The following is a 22,992-nucleotide window of genomic DNA, read 5'->3' as shown; positions in this document are numbered from 1 at the left end:
CATGCTTATAGTGTCTTGGACATTTGGAGGGGGGGAGGAAGTGACACACACACACACACACGGATTTAGTGTTCTTTTGTTTGAATGAACGGTAGCGAATGAACAGCCTGTCGCTACTGGGTGAAATACAGCATCAGTTTAAAAAGAGAGCGATCAATTAGGCAGCATCTCTGAACAGTTTGCTTTAGGTCAAAGCAGAGAGAATGCCTTGGCAGTGCAGCAGATTCCCCGCTTTGTCAGATCCAGTCTGTTATGCCGTCTGGCTCTTACTAAAAGTCAGTGACTGGTAGGACATGAGTGTGTAGAGGGAGGAGTCTTGCAACTGCTGCTTTCCCACATTACAAATGACCTTGAGGCTGCTTGGCATTGGGGATGGTAACGATTTGTCTCTGTCTCTCACCGCTTGCTGTGTAACAGTTCAGAAGCTTTTAATAACAGTGGGTATTTAAGGGACAATTGTGAGGCTGCAGGCAAGGCTCTTGTGCAGGAGAACCTGCTGCAGCAAGCTATATTCTAGCTAAGCAAGGATATTTTTCTAGCCCAGCAGCTTTCAACCAGGGGTACATGCGTTTCCAAGAGTACTTAACACCTGAAGATATTTGCCTAGTTCTACAACAGGCTATGTAAAAAGCACTGGTAGTATCTGCACAAACTAAAATGTCACACCAACTTGTTTATACTGCTCTGTGCACTGGAATATAAATTACAATATTTATATTCCTATTGGATTTGTTTTATTAATTACATGGTAAAAGTGAGAAAGCAAGCCATATTTCAGTAACAATGTGCTGTGACATTTTGTATTTTTATTTCTGATTATTGTAAAGAAGTAGTTTTTAAATGAGGTGAGACTTGGTGATATATAAGAAATCAGACTCCTGGGGGAAAAAAGGTACAGTAGCCTGGAAAAATTGAGCACCACTGGTCTAGCCTATATAATCACTCGAAGCAAAAATCAAAAGGTGCATATCCTCCAGAAGCTTCACCATCAACATTTTTTTAAAGGAAGCTGTTTCCGAAGGATGAAACTCAGACTGGGTTTTTGTGATGCCTCAGAAGGAGTAAATGTCACCCCAGGTGCTGAAACATTTGCCTCACCCCATCCCAACATCTGGCTTTGACATCTTTGATAGAATAACGAGTCTTGTGGATAAGGGAGAAGCAGTGGATGTGGTATACCTAGACTTTATTAAGGCATTTGATACAGTCTCACATGATATTCTTATCAATAAACTAGGCAAATACAACTTAGATGGGGCTACTATGAGGTGGGTGCATAACTGGCTGGATAACCGTACTCAGAGAGTAGTTAATGGTTCTCAATCCTGCTGGAAAGGTATAACAAGTGGGGTTCCGCAGGGGTCTGTTTTGGGACCGGCTCTCCAATATCTTCATCAATGATTTAGACTTTGGCATAGAAAGTACGCTTATTAAGTTTGCAGATGATAGCAAGCTGGGAGGGGTTGCAACTGCTTTGCAGGATAGGGTCATAATTCAAAATGATCTGGACAAATTGGAGAAATGGCCTGAGGTAAACAGAATGAAATTTAATAAAGAAAAATGCAAAGTGCTCCACTTGGGAAGGAACAATCAGTTTCACACATACAGAATGGGTAGCAACTGTCTAGGAAAGAGTACGGCAGAAAGGGATCTAGGGGTTATTGTGGACCACAAACTGAATGAGTCAGCAGTGTGATGCTGTTGCAAAAAAAGCAAACATGATTCTGGGATGCATTAACAGGTGTATTGTGAGCAAGACATGAGAAGTCATTCTTCCGCTCTACTCTGCGCTGGTTAGGCCTCAGTTGGAGTATTGTGTCCAGTTCTGGGCACCGCATTTCAAGAAAGATGTGGAGAAAATGGAGAGGGTCCAGAGAAGAGCAACAAGAATGATTAAAGGTCTAGAGAACATGACCTATGAAGGAAGGCTGAAAGAATTGGGTTTTAGTTTGGAAAAGAAGATTGAGGGGGGACATGATAGCAGTTTTCAGTTCTCTAAAAGGGTATCATAAGGAGGAGGGAGAAAACTTGTTCATCTTGGCCTCTGAGGATAGAACAAGAAGCAATGGGCTTAAACTGCAGCAAGGGAGGTTTAGGTTGGACGTTAGGAAAAAGTTCCTAACTGTCAGGGTGGTTAAACTCTGGAATAAATTGCTCAGGGAGGTTGTGGAATCTCCATCTGTGGAGATATTTAAGAGTAGGTTAGATGTCTATCAGGGATGGTCTAGAGCAGGCATGTCCAAAGTCCGGCCCGCGGGCCAATTGCGGCCCGTGTTCCGGTTTAATACGGCCCCACAGGTAATTTGGCAATATCTATCTTTTATGGCCCCCAACGAATCCACATGTATTGAGATGAATACATTGTAAAATCTCAGTTAATGTCAGTTGGTCTAAATCAGTTATAAATATATTTGGACACAACATGTATACTTGGTGTTATGTTCCTGTTCATATTTTTTGAACTTAAAAGTTGACAGACAACCTTTATTACCAATAATATGTAATGTACTTTACAATGTTCCTGACATATATTTCAGCTTCCTGGATTTTTTTTTTCATCTGGCCTTCAGATATGAAAGGCAGAGTGATTTAACACCTGTTTAGATTTGTCATCCATGTGACGAAATGAAAAGTATGTCGTTTGCAATAAACTTTGCATAAAATAGTTAATTTGCATTTAATTTTAATGGTTCAAAGAATGTCAGGCAAAATGGTCGGCCCTCACGCTTGTTCACTTCATCAAATCTGGCCCTCTTTGAAAAAGTTTGGGCACCCCTGGTCTAGAGAGTACTTGGTCCTGCCATGAGGGCAGGGGACTGGACTCGATGACCTCTCGAGATCCTTTCCAGTCCTAGTATTCTATGATTCTATGATTTGCAAGAGAAAACTCATTACTTAGGTCAACAATCAGCAGAATTTTTTTTTGATGGGGCACCAGAGGGAAAAATGGATAATATACTATAGCATTAATCGTGGCTATTAGGATAATGAGAGCAAGCACTGCACCTTATATGTATTAGTTTTGGAGGAACAATTTGCTTTTGATGGGGAAAAAAAATTGCCCCAGAAAACTACACTCTGGAAATACACAAGATGAAGAAATTTGAAGAGCCGGGAGTTAGATTGTCATGTCCATATTGACCTGCTGGACAGTCTGACGTCACATGGTCTGCTTGCACTAAATTTATCAGTGTTTCCACTTTAGTGGTAGACTTTCAAAACGACTACTAATTTGAGATTGAGAGTTGAAAGGGTTGGTTTTTTCATAAAACTTTAATCTGTACAGCACTGACTAGTTCTTAAAAATGTTGTACAAAGAGACTTTTAACAAAACAATTGGAAGGTGGGTTGGTTTCATGACATTAATCCATGTCACTGTACAAATCAAAGTGGCTTCATTTTTAAGCAAAGGTCGCAGGCATTGATTTTTCTGAAGACTTGGGAATTTTGAGCATAGAGTCTGTGTATGCAAATGGTACCAACATGACAACATTCCATTTCACAGTCAAGAACAGACTGTCCTTTAATATGTATGTCCTTCCTTCCTGTTTCCTATTACGGATGTTTTAAGCCCCAAGACTTTAACATTAGTGCACTGAATGGGTTAAAAGACCCTAAATTGGGGCAAGCATCCTTCTGGCTCCTGGAACAAGTTGGTATTTGCTCTTCCTTGACTGGACAGTAGAGGTCACTTGCACATTAGCAGGGAGTAGGTAAGTGTACATAAGCCTTGCATCCTCTTGCAAGCCCAGAAATAAAGTGTAGTGCTCATCATATACAGGTGCAGTTGCTGTTTGTTTGACCTCTGAATATATCTTTCTCAGTTATGGAAGTATGAGTTAATATTACATCAACTTTGCAAAATGGTGATGAATTGACCAGCCGAGCTACAAAATCTCACTGGACTCTTATCGATCACAGTGGTGATGAATAAAATTTACTATCCTACTGGAAAATGGTCAAGTAGAACTTTTTTGTTAGAGGGAGAATATATAAAACATAAATTTTGTTTCACTGGATATTATTGACCACATAAAATACAAATCAATATTACCCAGTAAATAGCATGTGCCCAGGAATTTTAATGATCTATGTGGGGGCAGTGGAATAAAGTAACGGGCAACTTTAATCACTAAATGTACTAGCAATAAATACAGAAATCACAGGGTTACAGGACTAGGAGATAGAAAATCTGACTTTTGTTGCAGTCTCTGGCTGTGACTCCTTTGTACCATTTTGCAAATTGGAGAAAGGGGAAATAAATGCTTTAGAAGGACAAGTTTTAAGATCTGCGGAAGATAATGTTATATAAATGCTGTGAGTTCGCTTCACTGCTCTGTAAAAATGCTATTGCTGTCATGAAATCAGAATTGTGCTGCTCTTTACTGGGTGATATTGACGTGGGTATACCATTCAGAGATAGAAAGTGCCATTTCTATACCAGATGGTATTACTATGCTAATTACTGTGTGCATTTAACACACTAGAGAGACTATGCTCACACAGAGACCAAACTAAAATTTTGTATCTATCCATAAAACATTGCTTTTCCAGGGGATTGTGATGGAATGAATGTCCAACATTGTGACTACAGCAAACTGACTCTCTTTTAAAAGTACAAGAGGAAAATGCATATAGAATTCTAAACCCTATTTAAGTGCAGTATTTGGTTAAAGTACTGATGTGTGATGGAATAGAACATTTTGTTTTAAACGTTGGTGTAGCACACCGTAAAAATAGTATCAGTTTGTCTGTGTATTTCTGTTCTTGCTGTTTGATCCTATGAAGTATTGTGCATACCCTCCACTGGCTCCGGGGAGGGGCAGGCCACTCCACACCTCACAAGAAGAGGCTCCCTTCAGAAACTGTGGCAGAAAAGACTCTTCTGTCAGATCATAGTCCTTAAAAAGGGTTCCTGGCACTTTAAACCACTCCCTTCTTTGCCTGTGAAGTGGTGTAATGGAAAAGGCTGTTCTGGTACATAGTGCCTGATTGGCTCACTTAGCTTACATAGCAGCAGTACATGAAATAGAGGTCTCTCTATTTTAGCTGGTGAGTTTGCAACCATCCTGGAGAGAGTTTTCTGCAGGCAGCATGTTACATCATCTTCTGTGTCTCACCTCTTAAGAGGGGAATCTGTGCAGCATAAACTGCAGCGGGAACCTGGTTGCTCAGCCACGTTGAGAAAGTGAGCACATGTTTTCCTAGAGGGGGCATCTAGAAAATAGGAGTGGCCCCAGTATATCAGAGTTTTAAATTTGTTCTGTCTTGGTGTGGGTTTTTCCTAAGCTTACTAAACCTCACAAGATCTTGAGGGCAGTAGCTTGCTAAGAATAACTGTAGCGCCCAGCTGGGAAAGGCAAGCGGATGCACTGCCCCTTTCGCAACCACTTCACCCGCCCTCTCCCACAAGGTACTGCCCTGAACGTCCCCATGCCCCTTAGTCTCCCCCGTTCCAGTGGTTAGTGTGGCCCCACCCTTCTTGGCTGGAATGCCTGGAGGCCAGAAAGCTGGGCAGCTATGTCACAGCCCCAGGAAGTTGTCTACATTACCCATTACCCATGACTGTTGTAGATCTGTGTATGCCAGATTCATCTGCACTTAGTGTGCCCTCTTAAGTCCACAATTGTCTTTAACTGGCAATGACCACAGTGTTATGAAGCAACACTACTCGCTATAGTTACAGCCAAGTTCCTCATTTAATGTCTTCCCCCAAACTACAGTATTTCCCTGTCAACTCTTTCTATGGGGAAAAGCCCAGCACTTTATACAAGTTTCTTCTCTTGCCATTTAAACATTTTGCTTCCCATTAAATGTGCTCACACTGCTCTCTTGTGGGAATGTTCTTGTGGGCTGAGCTGTTGCCTCTCTTAAGAGTATTGAAAAGCATTTCTTTTGGGTGGCTGAATGTTTGTTGGCAAAAATTAGAAGGCTGGGCACACGGTGGGATATAATAAGTGTAAGTTAGGCCCTCTCACTATTGTTAGTAACATGGGTGAGATGGGGAAGGGAAAACCAGTGATTTGATTTCACAGGGATGCTGTGAGGATTACTTAACACTTGTATTCCTATCCTCCAATAGGTAAGATGAGGCACAGGTGAGATTAAGAACAACCGAGTCCTGTGGCACTGTAAAGACTGTCCAGTTTATTTGGGCAGAAGCTTATGTGGGTTTGCCCACTTTGTCAGATGCAGTGTCTGACACAGTTGGCTTTTGCCCATGAAAGTTTATGCCCAAATAGGTCGGCTAGACTTTACAGTGCCACAGGATTCCTCGTTGTTATAGATGGCCACCTCTCTGATAGGAGAGATTAAGGTCCCAAGTCTCAAAAGCACCATAAGCACATGCTTTTTCTTAAGCACACACATCAGCGCTATTGAAGGGAATATAATTAAGGAATATGTTCAAGTGCTTTGCTGACTGGGCCTAAGTGGTTTGCCTGGGGCCATGGGATGAGCCCTTGGGAGGATGGGAAACCAGAGACTATTCTGTAGTGCACTAGCTGCTAGGCTCCTATTAAATTTTGGGAGTTGGACAGAAGAGCCAATAGTGCCTTTCTGATATACTGTAGGGCAGTAGCTCTCAACCTTTCCTCTCTACTGTATCCCTTTCAGGAGTCTGATTTGTCTTGTGTAACTCCAAGTTTCACCTCATTTAAGAGATTACTGACTCACAAAATTAGACATAATACAAATGTGTCACAGCACACTATTACTGCAAAATTGCATATATAAATAAAATCCATTGGAATATAAATTAGGATATTAAATCCTGGTTAATCAGTTAACCGGTTAAATGCTAGATTTGCCTAGCATTTAACCAATTAACTGCCTGAACAAGATCCTGGGCTGGCTGGCTGAGACCTTTCAAAGTTTTGGCCCAAGCGAGGGGGTATGGAGGTGTCATTTGAGCTCCCTGCCTCAGGTGCCACAATGATGTGGGCCAGCCCTGTGTGTCTGTGTGCACCAAACCAAGTACAAAGCTTGAATTGTCTGACACTGTAGTGAGCACTTTACAGCTTCTATATGATATTCTGCTAGGCTTCATTTGTGTTCTCAGTTGCCAGGACAGGGAGAAGAATGGGGCATGAGACTTTCCTACAAGCTTACATCAGTTGAAATTAATGGTGTTGCCCGAAGCTCACATGCTGATGTCAAATGACTAGTATGTTAGTCTGAATCTGCATAAACAACAATTAACACGGCTTCCTCTCTGATACTAGTGTGTTAATATTCACAAGCTGAGTGGGAGGGAAGGGGTTAAAAGCTACTTTGCTAACATGCTATATTTATCAAAAAGGGTTTTGTGTAGCTAGCAAAGCTGACATTTTCTAGAAAAGAAATGATTGTCAGACTGTACAAAGAATTGTAATTTTGATAGGATTTAATTCTGCTAGTGGAGAAGGTAACTTAGTTCCCAATTTGTAATAACCAGCCAGGCCAAAATACATGAAAGGGAGAACTAAGAGAAGGCTAGAATTGCTTCCTGGAATAAAACTTGAAACCAGAAGCTCTGCTGATTGGCCGTCTAGCTATCTTTGGCTCCTGGGGGCTGCCTGCAGGGCGGAGGGGGGGGGGGACACACAAAAGCCAATCTTTGTCTCCTAGGTTACAAATTCCAACTTTGGGAGGAGGTGGGGGAGGAGGGAAGAAGTGGGGGATAAGCAAAAATACTCAACTGGCTTTGAAAAGACCTGCTGGAATTGTGATCCTGTGTAGGCAGCTGAGTAGCTTCAGCCTGTATTGGAGAAAATATTGTTGGCAAAACACTTGTGTGAAAGTTGTCAAAGCAAATGCCACTCTGCTTGTGCTTGAAAAGCAAAGGCGACGGGCTGAAAGTAACCAGGTCCCGAGTGATCCTACAGTTTGTGGCAGAGGCTGCTGCAAAAGCAGCAGGAACTGTGGTTCCCATTATTTTAAACTTCAGCATCAAAGCATTAAATTAATGTAACCCAGGCCTCATGTGAGTGCAAATATTTAATAAATTTTTTTATAATGACTAAGGGAATTGTTTTCCCTTTGTACATGTAACGTCTGTTTATTCCCCTTTACCTCAGCCTTCTCCCTCCTGCCTCAAATCCTTGCCTCTGGGGTAATAGAGATCAAGGAACCCCGAGTTCTGGACTCAAAGGCAGTGTTCTACTCAAGGGATGATGTTCCCATTTACACCGATCAAACGGAGGCAGTCAGTACTGTTTCTGTGCACAGAGCCCAGAGGAGATCAGTAGGAGGGGGGAGGATGTATAGTACTTTCTAGAGTGCACAGGTAATGGTTTGCCTGTGCTCTGAGCTCATGCAAGTAAATTTTGCTTGTAAAGTGCAGAGGCTACATGGGGCTGGAGTAGTGTTCAGGATGCCTGGCTGACATTCAGTTCTGCCCCCCACTTCCATGTAGCTGTCAGCCTTCTGATCCTGCATGTGTGACTTTAGTGATCTGCCTGGACAGCCTCATGTTGCTCGGATCGCAGCAGATGAGCAGTGTGACGTAGCACAACTTCCACCTCCAGTGCCACAGTATCAATGCTGCAGCACTGCGGTATAGATCCATCAACCCTGCTGCATCTCCGCTGGGGATTAGTTCAACCTGACGTTGGCCCCGAGGGTGCAAAAACGTCAAAGCCTTCATTGGTGTAGCCAGGTCAGTCTAACTTGTAAGAGCAAACCAATGCTTAGCAGTGAAACTTCACCATTTAAGGCTTGTAAAAATGAAACGGCTAGTTCACTGAAGAATGGAGCGTTCTCTGGTTCTGATTTTCCTCCTGTGTTCCATCATTCACCATGGGAGGGAATTTTGTCCTGCTGTCAGAATAGATCTTCCCAGTTTGGTTTAATCCAAGGCTGCTGTCCACATGCATTCTTCTTCCTCAGTTAAGAGAGTGGCAGGGAAGCGAAACATCTTAATTGCATTTTGAGCTGAAGTTTGAGAGCAGTGTTACACCAAGACCAATTTTCCTTGCTAAATGTGAGAGGACAACAATCAATTTTTTTTCTCTACCACCCCTTCTGGCTCAGATTTTTAGAAGGCTGTAATGAAAAAGCCAAGTGTGTGTCCCTCTGTCTCCAGGTTTGGAGCTGTTCTAGCAGAGCAGAAGCAGTGGAGGAGGGTTCTTCAGTTCCCTTAGATGAGCTAAAGTTCAGATACTAAGTCTCTTGCTGTTGGCTTAGAGGCGCCTCTAAATAACTAGATCCTGGATTGCTAACTTCAGTGTTCCCTGTAAATGGCATTTGTGCAGCCACTTGAGAGATTCAGAGGCCACCCAGCTTATTAGCAGAGTGCCCACAGGTAGGGTTTTGTTTCTGCTGGTGGTGCACATAACATTATTCTGCACATGGATGCAAAAGATTAGAGGAAACATTGCCTGTGTTGCTTCCTAAATCCACGTCTTCCCCTAGTGGATTTTAGGCATATTCTTAGAAACCATCTCACTCTTCCAACCTTGAGTTGTTCTATCTGCATAATCTCCCGCCCCCCCCCCCCCATTTATTCATAATATTTTTTTTTCCTGCAGGACGACAGAGTGACGTGATCACATCACTCTGCGTCTCTTAGCCTCCCTGCCGCAGACACTGTTCGGGGATCGGCAAAGCCACCTGGCAGCCCGACCTGGGCAGACTGTGCCTCTCGAAAGGCTGCAAGCCAGAGCTGAGCAGGCAGGACTATTTGGAGGCAGGATCTGCCCAGACTGGGCTACCAGGCGGATTTGCCAGTCCCTGAACAGTGTCCGGGGCAGGGAGCGATTCCATCCATAGCCTGGTCACTGCTCCGGATCAGCCCGCTGCAAGAGAATGGGGCTGCAGCACCGCTGCTCCCATTGCTCAGAGGGGGAAACTCCAGGTAGAGGCTCGGGGCAGCTGGACCTGGGGACATTGGAGGCTTTCCCAGCAGCGCCACGTGAGAGCAGGCCCATGGGGAAGTAACATTGGGACTGGCCCTGCCTTGAGCAGGGGGCTGGACTTGATGACCTTGTGAGGTCTTTTCCAGCTCTGATTCTATGATGTGGGGCCTGGTGGCTAAGGGAAGGTGCTGGCTGTGTGCTGGGCTGGCCCCCTGCTCGGGGGAAGCAACCACTGTGCCATGTCCCCTTCTGGTGGCTGCCTGTGGTGTGCTACTGTGTGCATGGGATGGGCTAAGCTTTGGCTTGCTGCCTGGGGATGGGGGCCACAAAGCCCATGCTCCTCCCAAGCTCTCTGCCCCCCCTTCAGCTAGTGTGAGGCCTGGGGCGCAGCCCACTTACACCAGGAACGGAGGTAGGCTCCATGTCCCCAGCTGCCCACCACCCTGTCCTCCTCCACACCCCGAGTGGCTGCACTAGCGCTGAGCCATCCTGGTGGAACTTGCAGCTGCAAGCCGGCAATCCCTGAGGCATCACAGAGGGGAGGCTCAGCAGTGTTGGGGCAGCTGCCAACCTGACCCAGTGGGGGCAGGGTAGCCAGGTGGATGCAGGGGGCGGGAGGGGTGTGTCTGCATGGTGGTGCCTGGAGACCCCCCTCACTGCATGGCTCCCTGGCCCTCTTTCCATCCTCCATGTGTGTCCTCAGCCCTTCAGACTCCCATCCCCCCTTCTCACCCTGGCATCCCAAAGGAACCCCCTGGTCTCTGCCCCTTCCTCCAGCTTCTCCCTCTGCCTCCTTTCCATTTCCTTTGCCCACAGACATACCCCTTCCCCACATCACAGCACCCTAGAAATGGCCTCTTTGCTGCCCCTTCTCTCCAGGCAGCTGCCCTGATCCTGCTGTCACAGCACCTGTAGCAGCCCCGGCCCTTCTGAAATTCCTGCATATGGGCCTGGTGCTGTTTCTTCACTGGTTAGGTTGCCTGTTGGTGGGAGGGAGCAGGGTGAGCATAGGGAGGGAGGAAAAGGGATAAGGATGTGTGTGGGAATGGGTGGGGGGGATTGTGAGAGGGATATAAGAATGGAGGCAGGGGGACAGGCGGTTGCGTGTACAGAGGGGAGGGGTTAGGGAAGGATGGGGGTATAGGAATATGGAGGAAAGAGGTGGGTGTAGGGATCAGCAGTAGGATGCAAGTAACCAGTCGACTATCAGATTAGCAAAGGCTTATCTGATAGTCGACTAGTAATACGACTAGTTACTCTCCTTCCCCCTTGCTGCCTCTATCATAGAGAGGAAGCAATGGAGGGGGGGAGGCCTGCCTAAAATCCCGTTCTCCCCCCCCCCAGTACCATCTCCATGGAGGGCAGGGGAGGTAGAAGCACAGCGGGAAATGGCACAAGTGGGGACTGAAGCAGATACCAGTTCTGCTGCAATTCTCTTTTTTAAATGTACAAGAGCCCCATAGACTATCCAAAGCAGAAGCCCCACAGGGGCAGTGGGGGAGGGGAGGAAATCCCATCAACTGTTCGATATGTTAAATTTAGATGAACTAGCCTCATACCCAGTGTGGGGTGGGGAAGAGGAGGGGTTAGGGAGGATGGGCGGGGGTAGGAATGGGGGACAGAGGTGGGGCTAGGGATGGAAGGAAGGGGCTGGACTATTTTATTGGTGGGTGGGGCAGGAGTGCAGGCAGGGGGGACTTGCTGGTGGAGGGCTTGAGTAGGTGGAATGGGCCGAGAGCGTTGACATAGAGGGGCCCATCCTGGGGTGAGAGTGGAGAAGGGTGCAAGTGACTTGGGACGATGGAGTGCTCAGCTGGGCTCAGTGCAAGATTAACAGGATCTCTGGCTGTAAAAGTGGCCAGTCAGAAGGCGGGTTGCCTCCAAGGAATTAAGTAAAAGTTTCAAGCACCTAAATGGTATTGGAACTCAGTGGGATTTAGGCTTCTCGCTCATTTAGGCACTTCTAGAAACTAGAATCTCTCTGAGGCATCTCAGAGCTTAGGCCAGAGCTGGGCAAAATACAACCTGTGGGCTGGATGTGGCCTGCCAAGCCACTGGATCCAGCCCATGGACACAGTGGGGAGCCCCACCTGCATGCTGCTCAGAAATGCAGCTGCTGGGCTATTTTTCTTGCACACCTGTGAGCCTGGAGGGGGAGGGGAAGAAGGCTTCATGAGCTGCCTCCACCTCCTCGGACAATCCCATTGGCCAGTTTCTGGCCAATGGGAGCTGCCTGTTTGAATAACAGGCAGCACACAAAGCACCATGCTTTCCTCCTTCTCTTCTCTTCTCCCCCCCCCCCCCCCCCCCCCCCCCAGCTAGTACTTATTCACACATGCAAGTGGCCCCTGCAGCCTGTTCATGGGGTGGGGCAGACAGGGAGGCTGCCTCAAACATTTTGGGCTGCTGGCTGGGAGTCACCCAGGTAAGTCTCCTGGCCAGAGCCTGCCTCTTGCACTTCAGCCCCTCCCTCTCTCCGCCGCCACACTCCTGCTCCCTTACTCCATATAACCCAAATCCTCCATCCCCCTCCCAGACCTTGCACCCCAAAACTGTCGCAGGTCACAACCCCCTCCTGTCCTAGGTTACATCCCAAACCCCTGTACCCCAATCCCCTGCTTCAGGTCCCAAACCAAACCCCTGTACCTCCTCCCATATCCCAGTCCCCTGCCTCAGGTCACAGCCCAAACTCCTGAACCCTAGATCACAACCCCTTCCTGTCCTAGGTCACAGCCTAAACCCCTGCACACCAGTCCAGTGCCCCAGGTCACAACCAGGTCCTTCACCCAAACTCCCTCCCAGACTCTACACTCCCTCCTGCACTTATACCCCTTACCCCAAGCTCCCTTCTTCACCCAGCCTCCATCCCAGATCCCGCACCTCTTCCATTAATATCATGGAAGAGTGCAGCCTTCAACCATTTTCCAAAATCTTGGCATACCCCCATCAACTACTATTGCCCACCTCTGGCTTAGGACAAGTCTGTGCTCTTCCTTACCTATCTTAAGGTCCCATTCAGGATAGCACACGATTGGAATGTGTTGGAGTGTTTGGGAGGTATCTCGAGCCAGCTTGCTTGGGCCCTGCACCATGGGCTCTTGTGCTGCTGTACACTCATCGACAGCAGGCTGCTTTCAGCTTACATCTTGTGCAGCTGAGCCAGGTCTGGGTTGGATTAGCGTGTGCACAACTGGTAGAGAGCAACAGTGCTGGATACAAATGTTGAAAGTGTAGTTAAAAAACACACATGTGCAGTGACCCAAAATGCTGCCCCTTGCACTAATGTTGACAGCATTCTGGGCCAACAATGAAAGCAGTGGCTACATTGTGTAAGCCTATCCCCTCCAAATGAGCTAAAATCTGAAGGAACTTAGTAGGAATGGGTTGTGCAGGCTCTGAAATCTGAGTTAAGTGTATACAAGAACGGACTATTTCATGTACATATAATGTTGCCTTGAGGCCATGAGACTTTTGGGTATTTAATCTCATTTCCTATTTTTCTTTTTCCTTAGGACTAACACTGATCCCGCAGGTACTAAAAACAGAAATTTCCTTTTCTATTTCTGATCCCCAAAGTTATGGACAGTATGTGGAGGGCCTTAACAAATTCTTGAAGAACTATGACAGTGATCAACAAGCCAGCGATATGATATTTGACACTTGTGCTGGTAAGTAGACTCCTAGATATGAATTTCCTATTGTTGTCACATTGCAGGAGGCTGTTAACCATCCTCTCCTAAATGCATCCATCAAGATAATATTGGCCACTGTTGATGCTGTTGCTGTAAGCCCGGTAAAGCATCTCTTTCGTAGCATGAGGCAGGCTTCTGGGGCCGGCTCCCAGCCCCCTGCAGGGGAGGAGAGGAGACCAGTTAACGATTACCCAGTAGGCTCTGCCAGTAAGGGTGATGCTTGCCAGGTAACCGGTTACCAGTTCACATTCCTATTTCATAGTGACCAGCAGCATGATGATTATCGTTAGCCTCTCAGATGAATGAGCTGGTCCTAGAGTTGCTCGTGGCTGGCTCATTGTCCAGGTAGGATGCATGAGATGGGGAGCTTCACTGGTGAATGCTGACAAGATCGTGGGTGGGATTGTGAAAAGCACTGGGCATTGGTCCTTCTCTCTTCCCCTCAAAGACAATAGGGGTTTTCCTGTTCTCTGCTGCTACTGAATAGTTAGGCTGTTGCTGAGCTCATATGACAGCTCCACACCTATGTGCCCAAATTTGAGTTAAGAATTTAAATCTGTGTCCAAAAGTGGTTAGTGTGAGGAAGTGTGCCTTTCCCTGGCCACTGTGGTGTCTGAGACATGCTGACAGCCCTGCTGGGTCTCTTTGAACTGCCTTTCCTACCCAGCATGGGCTGAAGGGAAATCTGTAGCTGAAGCGTTTCTTCTTGACTTGCTCCGTCTCTGCTCCAATAGCCAGACTGAGAAGAGGCGGGCTTGTTATCTGGAAGCCATTTAAATTGTGACTCCAGCAGAGACAGGTACCTAACTGGACAGTATGTTGGCTGTTGTAGATGTTGACCCAAACCAGGTGACTGGGCTCAAATTCAGAGCAAGTAGCCTTTCCAGTAACAATAGCCAAATGGTTTTTTTTTTTCTGTAAGTCCAGTGGCCAGTAGATCTCAGATGAGCCAACAGGTTTGTTTTTAAAATGGGCTTGAAATGCTTGTAAGTAGTTTCCAATCTCCATCCATGACAGAACATCTCAGTTGCAGAATGCACACTTCCATGTCTCTGGCCATCTAATTCAGCTGGTGTAAATCTGTATAGCCCCATGGACTTTCAGTGGCACTACATCAGTTTACACCTGCTGATGAGCTGTCCTTCGGGTCAGTCATATCTCTCTCTCTCTCTCTCTCTCTCTCTCTCTTTTTTTTTTTCTTTAACTCGCTTGACAAGAATGAGTTTGTGATATGGACGGTGATGTCCTTCCCGTCTGCAGTTGATGGCTTTGGCTAATACCTACAGCACTGCTCTGAATGCATCTCCTGATTTAGGTGGGATATCAACTGTTGTAGGGGAGAGCCCTCACCTCTGATCCTGGCCACTTAGAAAGGGGTGGTGGGGTCATGGAGAAGCTTTTCTCCTCCTAATGTAATGCAGCAAAGCACCTAAAATGGACTGCATGTAGTGGTAACTCGAAGGAAGGGGAAGGTGCATTGGGGAGAGGATATGTTTGTCAGAATCCCTCCTGTGACCCAAACACAGAGATCAGAGAAGCAGCCCACACATGTTCTTAATTTGTGGAAACACCCAGTAGAAAACAGACTTGCCAAGATCAGTAGTGAACCTGTTACTGAGTGGCTTGATGCAGGTCCATAAGGTCAGTTGGTAGAAGGTGCTTTCTGTTTCTGTGTTGATTACTACTAGGCCTGAAACAAAGGATTCCAGTCCCAGGAAAAACTGTTGCTTTTCTGTCAAAGCCTGCAAATGTCAGTTCATGCTGCATGTAAACTTTTTTCTCCTTGTCCCACCTTCCATCCTAGACAAACCCGATGACTACATAATGCGAGGAGCATTTAATAATGCCCAAGGTCAGAAGAAAGTCTGCCGGTTCAAACGTGAATGGCTAGAAAACTGCTCCGGAATAGCAGATTCCAGCTATGGATACAGAGATGGAAAACCATGTGTCGTTGTCAAGCTCAACAGAGTTCTAGGCTTCAAACCAAAGGCAAGTGCTTCTTTTCTCTTCCTGGTAATGAGCAAGTAGTTTCCTACTAGGAACAGAAGACTGGTCTTAGGAAAAGCCATCTGCAAAATGGAGCTAGTAATATCTTCCTTGGAAGGTATATGTGAGGCTTAAATAATTGCTAGAAAGGCCTGTAAAAACCTATCCTCCACTTAATGTTCTCCTACAGAAAAACTGGTCAAACACATCCTCTTAATTGTGCTTGCTGTTATCAGTCCCACCTGGCACCACAGAGAAAATGGTATAAGCATGATATGTAAATATGCTGGTATAGGTACACTGGAGCCCACCTTTCCTGCCCTTCTGTGATCTGGAGCCATGTAGAATTCTGTGCTATTTTAGACAGGTCAAAGTGCAGCTCATTTATTGGAACCACATAAACTTGGAGTTAGGTGCTAACATGCCAGATCTTGACAGTCAAGCATATGTCCAATGAAGTATATTCTCTAAAGCTGCAGAGCAGAGATTTGCAAACATTTTATCTACATCTCCTAGTCTCCACTGCATAATATCCTTAGGGCATTTTCAGAAATTGTTTACGGGGGAAAGTAATATCCGAAAAACAGGTCTTTCTAGCTGCCTTTTTGAGTACATTATTTCCCATAGGCCATAGATCTCCCTAGGTATGTCATTGTAAGAACTGGTTTAGGGCAATCTCCCTCTTTTAGTAGACATGTCTACACTGGCATGATTTTGCGCAAATACTTTTAACGGAAGACTTTTTCTGTTAAAAGTATTTGCGCAAGAGAGCATCTATACTGGCATGTGCCTTTGCGCAAAAGATTTTCTTTTGTGCAAAAGCATCCTTGCCAGTGTAGACACATTCTTGCGCAAGAAAGCTCCGATAGCCTTTTTAGCCATCGGGCTTTCTTGTGCAAGAAATTGAGGTTACCTGTCTACACTGGCCTCTTGCACAAAAACACTTACACAAGAGGACTTATCCCTGAGCGGGAGTGTCAGAGTATTTGTGCAAGAAGCACTGATTTTGTACATTACAACGTCAGTGTTCTTGCGCAAATACTCACAGCCAGTGTAGACAGGCGGCAAGATTTTGCACAAAAGCAGCTGCTTTTGTGCAAAATCTTGCCAATGTAGACACAGCCTATAATATTCTGGTATGTAACTTCCCCAGAATGTGCTTCCTGTTACTAGCATTACTCCGGCAGACGAGTAGCCTCATATTAATGTAGCAGATGTAAACAAGAGGCGGCCAGTGTTATGTGATTCCCCTGCTTTCCCTGGACCAGTTTGGGAACCTGGATAATCACTTTGGTCAGGACTTCCAGTTTCTGCTCCTACTTCAACCAGTCTAATTCCAAGCTGATTCTCTGGCACTGTACCTTGAGAGCAAACTCCCATTTGAGCTTTGTGACTTTACTGTCATGTGACACAAGCTGCTCCATAATATCTTTAGGAGGCTTGCTTTGCCCTTTGACAACAAGCATTTAGTAGCGGGGGGGGGAGGTGTTCTCTCAGGCTGTCAGGCCTTCCCTACTAGTGAATTCACTAACAGGATTTTGTAATTACCTTTCCTGAACTGTATTTACTTCCCCTCCCTGCAAGAAGTTGTCTGTAGAGCTTCTCTTGTTGGCAGATTTAGATTACTGCTGGTGAATTAGTGGCTTCCATGGCTGCTTGCTTGAAGTTATGACTGAAAATCATTGTCAAACTGAGCTGGCTTTGAAACTGACCTAGAACAAAGAATGTGCCAGTAGTTGTCCTCCCTCTGCCCACCCCCTAGGACTTTGACACACAAAGATGGGGCCTTGTTGGTGCAGTTCTGTGCACCAGGATGACATGCTAGAAACTAATCTGTGTGTGCATGTTGCTAATGGAGTTTATCTGAAGAGCAGAGATTATCCAGCATGACATTAACACTTGCTTGTTTCGGGTTTCTTCTAGCCTCCATTAAACGAGAGCCTCCCTGCTGAGGTGATGGGAAAATACAATCAATACGTCATGCCTGTTCATTGCAGTGCCAAGGTAAGATGGAAAGAACGTGAAGTGGCCTTAAAAATACAGGCAGTCCTTGGGTTACGTACAAGATAGGGACTGTAGGTTTGTTCTTAAGTTGAATTTGTATGAAAGTCAGAACTGGTACATATTGTAGGGGAAACTCTAGCCAAACATTTCTCCAGAGCTCAGTTTTATTCTCCCACACCTCACTTCCCTCAGTCCTTTATTCTCAAGCTGAGGTGTCTGCTGAGAAAAGCTGCTCCGCGTCTCCCTGGTCTGCTGGGGGGAAGCAGCTAGTGTGGGGTTGCCTCACCCCGTTTGTAAGTAGGGATCCGATGTAAGTCGGATCCATGTAACCCGGGGACTGCCTGTAGTGAGAAAAGATTTCCATGTCTTTCCTAACTCATGATCTCAGTCTTGTGCCATCAAGGGCAGAGAAAGCAAAAACCCGTAACACATACCAGCTCTGCATAAGCAGAGACTTGTACTTCTAAGCTAGGGATGTGGCTCCATCCTCATTCAGTTCTTCTGTTTATTATCCAGGAGCTTTTTTTTTCTGGCTCTGGATCTTAGATTGGTGCAAATGGATTTAAAAAAGTGAGTCTGCTTCAAGGCTTGAGACAGGAATCAAGTCTGGGTACCCATTCACTCCTTGACATTTCTGCTGATAAATGCACACACACATAGGCTATGTCTACACTCGCGGCTTCTTGCGCAAGAGCATCTCGTGCAAGGGTTCTTGCGCAAGAAAACGTCCACACTGCCATGTGCGTGCTGTGCTTTTGCGCAAGAGCTCCCGTGACAGTGTGGACGCTCCCTTGCGCAAGAAAGCTCCGACGGCCATTTTAGCCATAGGGCTTTCTTGCACAAGAAATCCCTGCTGAGCATCCACACTGCTCTCTTGCACAAGAAGCCCTCTTACCACGCTATACTCTAAATTTCCTTGCACAAGAGCGGGCGGGCAGTGTAGATGCTCTGCAGATTCTTGCACAAGAATGGCCATACTTGTGCAAGAAGCGGCAAGTGTAGACATAGCCCTACTCTTTTAGTAAGACTACCCTACCATTAGGAACTGAATTTGAAGCAACTCATTTCACAAAGGTTACTGAAAAATGACAAATTAAATGACAACTGTATGTTGTCATTGATCCAAGCTCAGAGAGGTGACCTAGCAATAAGGCATTTCCCTGCAATTTGTTTCAGCTGTCCTTTGAAGGTCTCTTCCAAGTACAGTAAAACCTGTGCTATCTGGAAAACTGTAGGAAACTGGCCCTTTAAGTTCTGGGATACTCATCAGATGAATGTGCAGCATGTACCTGGGGGAGGGCGAATGGCCATGGTTCCCTGGCATCCCAGGCAGGCCAGTCCCCTGGCAGGCTGCCTCTGCCATCTCTGCCTCCCACTCCCCACGACTTCCATACCTTCCCCCCCCCCCCCCCCCCAGCAGGCCACATCCTGGCCCCTGCATGGCTCCTGTCTCCTCCCCTCGCTTCCCCCCAAGATAACTAGCATTTTTATGTTACTGGCATGCCCTAATCCCTGGGCGTGCCAGATAACACAGGTTTTACTGTAGCAATATCCTTTCCTCCAGTTATTTCACTTATTCAAATGCGAAACTTGTTAGAGAATGATATTAACTGAAAGAGAGAGATTATTTTTTGCTTAATTTGGAGTTTTAACAAATGTAAGGTGCCAGACACATAGGAAGTTTTGTCAGGATTTTGGACAAGCACGAAGAGGGAATAATTATTAAATTCAGAGTGTTCCTTGATCCACTGCTCTGGATAAAAATGAGTAGCCAGGGAACAATAGTGCTGATCTTACAAAACAGGTGCAAAAACAACTTGAAGCGCTGATGATGTAATGTGAGGTTTTTTGGTTAAATTAATTCCCTCATGAAAGGTAAATAGGAAAATGATCCTGGCTGATATCAATTGAGTATGTAATTGCCTACATTGTACAAATTGGCCTACTATGTACCAGTCCTGAGGGACATGGAAGGGTTTGAAAAACTGCATTGCACTATTCAGCACCCAAGTCACATGGTAATAAGCAATTTGAATGGGCATTCAGTGAAGGGAATACTTACAAAATAGGGTGTGGACAAGTGATTTTTTTTTCTTTTCTTCTTTAGAAAGAGGAAGATGCTGACAAAGTTGGCCCTGTTGAATATTATGGGATGGCTGGCTATGCTGGCTTTCCACTGCAATATTACCCGTACTATGGCAAGCTGCTCCAGCCAAAATATCTCCAGCCTCTCCTAGCAGTGCAGTTCACTAACCTGACCTACGACACAGAAGTGCGTGTGGAGTGCAAGCTCTACGGTGAAAACATAGGTTACAGTGACAAAGACCGTTTTCAGGGACGTTTTGAAGTGAAATTTGACATAAAGAGCAGCTGATCATAAGCACAATTTTCTTTTTCCCCTCCTAGCCATTTAAAAAGTAAAAAAACAAAAACCTACTAGTCTTGAACAAACTGTCATACGTATGGGACCTACACGTAATCTATATGCTTTACACTAGCTTTCTGCATTACTAGATTAGAATGTAAACCTAAAGTGTAGCAATAGTGACAATATTTATTCTACTGTAAATGACAAACAAAATTGAGCCTTGGGACATGCCCATTTTTACTGTAAATTATGATTCCATAACTGACTTGTAGTAAGCAGTGTTTCTGGCCCCCAAGTATTGCTGCCTTGTGTATTTTATTTAGTGTACAGTACTATAGGTACATACTCTGGTCATTTTTCAAGCCATGTATTGTATCTGTTTTCTACTTTCTGTGAGCAAAGATTTTGCTCTCCGAGGTGTAAATACTCAATGGGAGTAGAACTGGCATGGTTCTTTTTTCCTTTTAAAGATAAAGGCCCACCTTTGAGACTAAACAGCACTCCATAGAACCTCTTTATTTTCCTGTGGTGTAAGGGTATTTTATTTGGAGGGGTGGCTGGGGCAACTAACTTGAGTTCATGAATAAATAAAGGTGATTGTGTACTGTGCTTTGTAGTGAATGCTTGCTTGCTCTCTCTCTCTCTCTCCACCCTCATCCTCCAGTATGTTGTGTGAGATCTGAGTCAGACTATCCCACCACTGATGAGTGAATTATTTGCTGTGTATATTTTATTTTTCCGCTGGCAGCATCACATTGTGTGGTGCTAATGTCTTTACTGAATGTTTTAACCATTTTCATGGTGGAAGATTTTATATTTATGCAGTTGTACAATTTTATTTTTTCTGCAAGAAAAAGTGTAATGTATGAAAAACCAAAGTCACTTGTTTGAAAATAAATCTTTATTTTGAACTTTATAAAAGCAATGCAGTACCCCATAGAATGGTGTTAAATGTTGTCTAAAGTGCAAAACTCATGTTCTAACATGTAATCAATAGCCAGGAGCACAGTGCTCTTGCTCTTGTATTTCAGTCAGGTTAAAACATTGGACAATAAACGAATGAACACATCTCTCCTGGTGTCTGTCTTTTGGTAGGAACTGGAAAAAGCATGCTCTGTCAGTTGTCCAGAATCTTGAAAAAGTACTGGACCTGCAAAAGATATCCATGTTACAGTGCCTCTTCTAGGTATTTGATCCATTGCCTAGCTGGATACCTCTGAAACAAATTGACTGTGATTTGTAAAGAGAAATCTTGGCTGTCTATGAACTGATTGTATGGAGATTAGGTATGTGTAAGTGACTTGTTGACTAGCTGATATCCAAAAGCTTATTGGATAGTCTAGTTGCTGCCCCCCTGCCGTGGCTCTCCTGCTTATTGACTAATTGATTAGATTAAATGTAACATCCTAATAGGAATCCATCTGCTTTTAGGGAGGGGGAAACCCCTTAAAGTTCATACCTAACATGTCAGTGCAGTGTTCCCTGTAAGCAGTGCACCTGTGAGGCTGCTCAGCAGAATGCTCAAAGCTTGGGTTTTTGTTTCTACTGCTGGTTGTATACTGAGGCATGTGCAAAAAATGAAATTCTATAGATGGATGGAAAAGATTAAAGGGAACATTTCCTGAGTGTGACTTTGCTGGAGATATATTTGATAGTTTTGGGCAAAGCAGAAATCTTTTCAGCATGCTGAGTTTTTACTGTTAGAGAATTATAGGAAGGTCAGACAGTGACATGCATATGATAACATTGGATTAGTGTTTCAATGTCAACAGCAGTGTGTGTATATATATATACACACAAAGTAAATATCCTTAAATCAAAACAGTTCAGATGCAGCACTTACCTGTAAATTATTATAAATTCATCATTTACATGAGATTTCATTGCCATTTTAAACCAAAGTATCAGTAAAAGTTACATTTCAAACTAGGCCTAGATTGTAATTAGGTAAAGGCCTTAAGGTTCCTCCCCAAACCAGTCATCAACCTTTTGCACTTAGGAAAGGGCTGCTACACCTTGCATGTTGTCAAGTGTTTGACAGTACAGGTTGCACCTCTGGAAACCAGGCACTTTCTGATCTAGCAACATCCATGGTCCAGTAGGATCTGGACCAGAGAGCCTAATAGCAGGTGGGCCAGCAACCTAGCCAGGGCTAAAGAAGCCTAGTTGAGGAGGGGGACTGGTGGCAGAGGACACCTTCCTTAGTCTGGCAAATTCACACGTTATACAACCATTGCTGCTGTGTTAAGCAGTTTTTTCATTTAAGCTAGTCCTGAGGTTATTAAAACATGCTTGTTGCCTCAACTTCCTTAGCACCTTTTATTGTTTAAGGCCAAATTGGTCATCTTTCAACTTCAGCTCAGACACTAGCAGCAGACAAACTATTACACATTTGTATAAGTTTGGTTAGAATGTGAATTAATCTGCATGCTACTCTGAGTGTACTTCAAAGACCATAGTAACAATATTTTCATTCCCTCGTGGATTTAAGTGAATAACCCTTAATAGTTGGAACAATACTTACAAAGGGGCTGTAGGCAGACAGGTAACCAATTAGCTTAGTGACTGTCACTTCCGTCCACCATGTGTGGAGAGAAGAGGCTGGCACAGCCATTAATTTTAAATGAGATAATAGGGAAAGAGCCATATGCAATGTACACAGTGGCAGTTTGAAAAAAATGCAACCCAAACTGGCTTTGTTTTTGGTGGGGGGTGGGGGGGAGGAGCGGAATTGGATGGGCACGCACCCCACAGTGTTGAAACACTAGGGCTATGTCTACACTCTGCTTCTTGCTTGAGAAATATGCAAATGAGGCTAAGCATGGACTATCACCAAGCCTCATTTGCATACCTAATGAGCCACCATTTTTGCAGATGAGGCTCTTGCACCAGAAGGAGGTGTCTACACTGCCCCTTCTTACGCAATAAACCCCTCCCTTGCACAAAGCCACTATGCAGACTATTTTCAGGAATAACTGCATTGCACAAGAGGGTTTTTCTTGCGTAAGAAGGGGCAATGTAGACTGCTCCTTCTGATGCAAGAGCCTCTTCTGCAAAAATAGTGGTGCATTAGATATAAAATGAGGCTCAGCAATATTCCACACTT

General features: G+C 45.0%; 2 protein-coding genes across 8 annotated transcripts in view; one reads left to right on the top strand and one right to left on the bottom strand.

Annotated features, from left to right (window-relative positions):
- The window catches only part of ATP1B1 (ATPase Na+/K+ transporting subunit beta 1), a 111,148-nt gene extending 90,194 nt beyond the window's left edge, over positions 1-20,954 (top strand). For all 3 annotated transcript variants that reach the window (XM_075907047.2, XM_075907040.2, XM_025189030.2), the window contains 4 exons: positions 13,349-13,504; positions 15,333-15,517; positions 17,438-17,518; positions 19,626-20,954. In XM_075907047.2, the coding sequence (XP_075763162.1) occupies positions 13,349-13,504; positions 15,333-15,517; positions 17,438-17,518; positions 19,626-19,892 (689 nt within the window). In that variant the 3' untranslated portion in view covers positions 19,893-20,954. The remainder of the gene's footprint in view (positions 1-13,348; positions 13,505-15,332; positions 15,518-17,437; positions 17,519-19,625) is intronic.
- The window catches only part of NME7 (NME/NM23 family member 7), a 174,888-nt gene continuing 172,375 nt past the window's right edge, over positions 20,480-22,992 (bottom strand). For all 5 annotated transcript variants that reach the window (XM_089772739.1, XM_089772733.1, XM_089772749.1 and 2 more), the window contains one exon: positions 20,480-21,036. In XM_089772739.1, coding sequence (XP_089628865.1) covers positions 20,918-21,036 — 119 coding nt within the window. In that variant the 3' untranslated portion in view covers positions 20,480-20,917. The remainder of the gene's footprint in view (positions 21,037-22,992) is intronic.

Source organism: Pelodiscus sinensis, chromosome 1 (assembly GCF_052426305.1).
Source record: "Pelodiscus sinensis isolate ZL-2025 chromosome 1, ASM5242630v1, whole genome shotgun sequence".
NCBI lineage: Eukaryota > Metazoa > Chordata > Testudines > Trionychidae > Pelodiscus > Pelodiscus sinensis.
This window is presented reverse-complemented; position numbering and strand designations above follow the sequence as displayed.